The 5919-nt window shown below is 40.2% G+C and overlaps 1 protein-coding gene across 1 annotated transcript; it reads right to left on the reverse strand.

Moving 5' to 3' along the window:
- Positions 1-845: 845 nt before the first annotated feature.
- Positions 846-5635, reverse strand: KCTD12 (potassium channel tetramerization domain containing 12). The gene has a single exon (XM_063952961.1). The coding sequence runs from the start codon at positions 5232-5234 to the stop codon at positions 4260-4262; it is 975 nt and encodes a 324-aa protein (XP_063809031.1). The 5' UTR covers positions 5235-5635; the 3' UTR covers positions 846-4259.
- Positions 5636-5919: the final 284 nt, after the last annotated feature.

A 5919-nucleotide genomic window follows, 5' to 3' on the forward strand; every position in this document is an offset into this window, starting at 1 on the left:
CGAGCACGGGTCGCAGCAGGGGGCAGCTCCCGTGTCAGGCTCCCGGCTGCTACCCGTGCTCGTAGGTGGAAAAGGGGTATTAATAGTAGATTACATGTGTCAGCACAGTGTTTCAGAGCTTGCTAGAAGTTATCTTTAGCAAATAATCTTGTTTTATTCTGTACATAGGGTTTGCTAGATTGCTTGCTATGTTCTTTGAAATGTCTTGCCTTAAGAGCAAAACTGGTGCCAGGAAATAGCTGTGTCATAACGGCAGACCTTTAGCTTGATTTCAGTGCTTCCAAAAGCTCTGCTGGGCCCCGGTACTGTGAGGGGGGGAGGGGGCATAGCCAACTCGTGGAGGAGGGCCAGGCTTTCTCCCTTACAAAAATTCTTACAAATACACTATGTACACGCTGGGTGCATGCAGCACAGGGGGGGTGCCAAACGGTGGTCAACCAGGTGTGGATTGGGAGAAGGGAGAGATTCACACAGTGAGAGAGAGGACTGACTGCTGCTGCTGCTGCCTATTTCTCTGATGCCATCTGTGCCATTCTCTCCTCTCTTCCGGACCCTGGCTAACACTCTGCATCGTTCCATTCACACATCGTGACTGGCAGTGGGCACTACCTCTGCCACTGAGAGACATCCCAGCCAGCCAATCCCTCACACCTCCCACCCTGGTCTTATCTATCTGCATGTCAGGAGAGGCTGAAAAAGGTGGCGTTGTTGTCAGGAAGGTGGGGGCTTGGAGGGGGTCAGTCGCTGATACCCAGGCCCCTGCAACTGGCCCAGGCCTGGGTAAACAGGCACCCATGCTTGAAATGAAGTCTTGCCATTCTCAGCAGGAAAAGTCAGAAAATGTATTTGTCTAAAAATAAGATTTTACTGCAGGGTTGCTTTAAATAACACCAAAAAAACAGCAAGCAGTTTACGTAACGTAATGTGTCTTTTGCAAACATTGTCCACGCTAGTATAAACAGGAACATCAGTTAGGTAAACTATTTCTTGTTTAAAACCTCACTTTACAGGTAATACGCTACCTCATTAGAGATTAGCAGTGGAATAAAAGTCCAACCATGGCTACAATTGCTTGAACGTCAACATTAATACTCTGAATATGTCAAAACTATTGTGGCAGACATATTTATTTCATCTTTTTACACATGAAGTTATACCATGGCTATAGATTCTTATATTCATCCATTGTCTTGCTACAATGGAACTCATGTTAGTAAATCATAATAAAATACATTAACTAATCAACTAGTGAAGTGGTTGAAACAGGACGACCATCCACAACAGGATATAACTAGAAACAAGATTATTTACAAACAATTGGAATTTTATTAAAATTAGCAACAGGACATAAAAGTCAGCTGTGGTATTTATATTAACCCCACTGTTAGTAGCTGAGACATCGCCTTATGCTAAAGGAACAGCGACATATATTGGTATGCACACAAAGGTTATGTAATAACTGCTATTATTGTATGCTTTCCAAAACGGCATATAATATTTCAGACAATATAGTCAATAGCAAATTCAATACATCATATATTTGTTCACCATATATATATATTGCAAGTCCTTTAAGCTAGTTATGTTACTTCAGAGAACTAATATATGATTAAAAAACTAAATGGTTCCTGTAAAATGCTTTTTATTCTATATATTTATATATATACATACATATTAATGTATATATATACATTTTATAAACAATTTATGCCCCTCTTTATGGATTTAAATGTTATGGGGCATTCAATAAAAATTATTAAGTCAGTGACTCCTGCTTAATTCAATTCACAAAGTGACAAGATAGCAATCTACGAAGCGATAGAAATCCCAGCAAAGCATCACGTCTGCTGTAAAGTATTGCAAATTAACAGTAAATATTATATACTGCAAGTATACAAAAAATGTTAATGATCTGGGGGAAAAAAACAAGAAATAATAGTATAAATCCCAGATAATTGGAGATAGCCACATATGTAAGGCATGTTTGGCCTACAGTAAGCAACAATGTAGATTAACTATAAATGCCATCATTTCTAGTCAGCCCAAGACTGATGATGGGAATCTGAAGGCAGTATTACATTGGAATGAGTTTGGGCTTCTTTAAGAATCCCTTATTAATGATTACTTTATGCAAATGACATAGGGTTAGTCACTTAGGCAATAGCTTTAGCAAGACATTGTATTCAAATACTCAGAATACTTGGAGGCAACTGTAAATGTTTCAACTTCCTCATGGTAAATAGGCTGTAATGTGATATTTATCAATAGGGTTATTGGGATTATTTTTATTGCTTCCTTGTATTATTGATTCTTTGTTGTAATATAAAATAGAAATATGTTCCGTTCAGGAATAAGACTGAGATAAGACTACCATAAACATGGATACGGTGTACCCCAAATCTGACATACATCTGCACAGCTCAGCAGCTCCTTGCAGATACAAAGGCGTATGAGCACTGAATTGTTTATATGCTAAATTTATTTTATTGCAGAACAAAAACACTTAAATTATTAAATCAATGCAATGGCAATCTTTGGTAAAGCCATGGTTGTCTGAGTTCATGTAATCATAATAAGTGATATTTCAGTAGTGGCATAATATGTTAATGACTCATTCATTTATAATGTGCTTCAGTAGACAACAGTGGTCATATCAAGTCAGACTCATTGTATTTCAATAGCTGCTGCAGCAAAGGGATAATAAATCATTTGTCCTACGCTGCCTTTGTGTTTTCACCAGACTCACCTGAATGCACATATGTGGAAGATTAAGCCTGTGTACCAGACTGCTGACATTTTACCAAATTATCATTATTAATGAAAATCTTACTAATTCATCCAACGAGACCTGCAAATGAGAAAGGTCGATTTCCACTATTCAGATACATTGTGATAAAACAATAAGATGCTCATAGTGAGACTCTCTTCTCTGTAGTGGGATCATCTTTGCTTAGCTACTTTCATGTACAGTGCAATGCTATTTACATGAATGGAGCATATAGAATGTATAGCATGGCTGGACATTGTTTTTAATATTATATATGCCTCCTATTTCCAATGCCAGCCAAAATGTATGATTTACAGCTAGACTGTTTACTAAGATAGGTGAGCAGCAACTCTGTAAATAAGCCCTTTAATGTTTTTAATTAACGTCTGGAAGCGATGAATCACAAAGGCTTTGTACTACTAGATCTCAGCAGAACAAACACTGTGCTGAATGCTGGCTGCACAAACAAAACGTCTCAAAGCTTTCTCTAACACTCGGATAAGAAAAGTGCAATTTTTGTAAATGAAACGTAAGCTTTGATAAACGCCCGGAACAAATGCAAGATAACATATTGAAAAACTTATACTGTATGTATTATTATTTTTTCTAACCAGAGTTTTTATTACAAAATGACAAAATGCTGTTGTGACTAAAAACTATGTCCCTATCATTATTTAGAATCATGACAGTGTCTATTAGCCTTAGGGGTCTATATACTAAGCCTTGGAGAGATATATCGTGGACGGAGATAAAGTACCGGTCAGTCAGTTCCTCTCTGCCATGTTACAGGCTGTCTTTGAAACATGACAGTTAGGAGCTAGTTAGTTGGTATATTATTTCCGTCCATTTATCTCACTCCAAAGCTTAGTACATACTGTGTACATAATGTGAGATGCTGGAGATCAGGAACTGAGCAGAAATAAAGACATTCAATAAAATGAACCTTGGGTTGAACTTACACATTTGCAGTTCTACATTCTAATATAGTGGGTGAGCTACTGTATGTTGCCAAAAATGAAATGATTATTATTCAATATAGAATAGAAAGGTTTAGAGGGTGAATGCTTACAAGTTGCCTATGGACTCTTCTCTTCCCAGCTCTCTGTGGAGCAACTGTTATATATCTTGTGCTTCCTAAAGCAGAAAGGGCTAGTGCTGTACTGACACATTCCAGCAGGAAGAATTTAAGAAATATGACTTAGAATTCTTCCTGCCTCTGTGATACAACGTGTCACTTTTTCCACAGCCGTAAATCACAATCCTTTGTGAGCATGATAGTTCTTACAGTAATCAGTTCTAGTTTTCATAAGCATTGTGCTGCCCAGAAAATTAAATCTTACTGTCTTAAAAACTAATATTCTGAAAGTAGATAGACCAGTCACACAATGTTTTCCTCCCGGTTGGAAAATGTTAAAGTTCCTTTTTCATTGCATTTGTGATCAACAGATATAATATCAGTGACTAAATGTTCTTGATGATTGCTTAAAAAGTTTCAGTCTCTGCAAAACACATACTCAGTGTAGCTGGTCCACACTTTGTCCTCACTCTGGTCATTGCTGGCAAATGCGCATGTTCCTGTAGAACTGCAGGCCACCATGTGAAAGCCAGATTCAGATAACTTGTCAAAAGCTTGCTCCAGAAAGTTAAACTTGAGGTAGTACCTGGAGGTGTACCTCTCAGGAGGTCTGTCAGGATCTCGGCTTTCATTTAAGGTTTCTCCAAAAACTTCTTTGGCCAGGGAAGTTTTGCCGCAGACAGTGATACGAGCAACTCTTCGGAACTTTGCATCAGCCTGTGCTTCACGTCCTATAGTATAAGAACCTCGGTAGCCAACTGTTATGTATCCAGACCTTTTGCCTTCCAGGGACTGGGAAGGAGTGAGACGAGGGACTGAGGCAGGGCTGCAAGAAGAGGAGGCATTAAAACGATACGGATCTAATGTTGGGGAGGGCACCCCAGCTGCAGGAGAGGTTGAGGAGGTAATGACTGCTGTTTCCAATTCCGAGTCTTGAATTGTTGCTGGGGTGAGGAGTAAAGGTGGCTCTTCACCCCCTATGGAGCTGTCCTTGCTGATACGCAGAGGATTCAGACGCTTTACTAGTTCAGGAAGCTGAAAGTGCTCGGCTTCTCTTTGCAGTCGACTTCTCTCTGGAAAGTAATCTGGCAAAACAAGCTGCAGATCTCGCAGATAATCCAATATGTAACGAAATAGGAAACCATCCCGGTCAAGGAAGAAACGTCCCTTACTGTCACGAGCAAGCTCTCCTGGTTTCTGTTGGGAAAACATACGCCAGAGCAGAGAGTCTGGAACTGACACCAGGGTCGTGTGTCGGGTCACATAGACCTGTCCCCCAACATTTAGCTCCACGATTTCTGGGAACAAAGGATCCAAGGGTTTGCCTCCTGCACAGCTGCCACCTCCACCACCACCATTGGGCAATCCACGTGCGTTGTCTGGTAAAGCCATAAAGGCTGGAAGGAGGTAAATGCCTGTTACCTCACTCCCTTCCAAAAAATAAAATATGCAAATAGGCTGTACTGCAGCGTAAAACACTATAAAACTAAGAACTAGAGATTGTCATGCAGTCACTGCTTGAGTGTAGTGCTTGTGCTGTCCGTCTCTGCAGGTTGGATGCAAAGACTGCAAGGCGAGGGAAAAGCTGAGAACAAGGTGGCTTGTTCCCGTCCTCTTCTCCTGTGTTTCTGATTGAGGGAGCTGGCAGTTTCTGTTTTTATGTAGAAATGCACACTGGAGGCGTGGGAGGGAGGAGGGGAGCAAGGCAGAGGAAGCACAGGCACAGCTGATCACATATACACAGAAAGGAGATGTTTGCAGCTCAGTATTTGCATGCTGTGCAGATGTAGATCTCATGTTAGAAGTGCTGGTAACACTCATCTTTGCTTCTTTCTTGTCGTGAGGTAAAGTGGCTTACAGAGCATGAGAGCTAAAACATAACTTTAATCTTCAGGAGCAAAATGTATAGTATGTCTTCCAATTATTATTTCTGGATTCCAATTAGAATTTGTGGGTGTTTTGCCCTTTTCAATTTCTGGCTTAAACATGCCAGGAAGCACGCCACCGCTTAGTAAGTAAACCCCATACCACAAGCAATTAGGCAATGCAATAACAAATGTAACGAAGGTTCAGTTTT

Source organism: Pseudophryne corroboree, chromosome 2 (assembly GCF_028390025.1).
Source record: "Pseudophryne corroboree isolate aPseCor3 chromosome 2, aPseCor3.hap2, whole genome shotgun sequence".
Classification (NCBI taxonomy): domain Eukaryota; kingdom Metazoa; phylum Chordata; class Amphibia; order Anura; family Myobatrachidae; genus Pseudophryne; species Pseudophryne corroboree.

Bases quoted from the DNA above. Each gene is read 5' to 3' on its own strand.
- KCTD12 (XM_063952961.1), bottom strand. From the start codon at position 5,234: ATGGCTTTACCAGACAACGCACGTGGATTGCCCAATGGTGGTGGTGGA.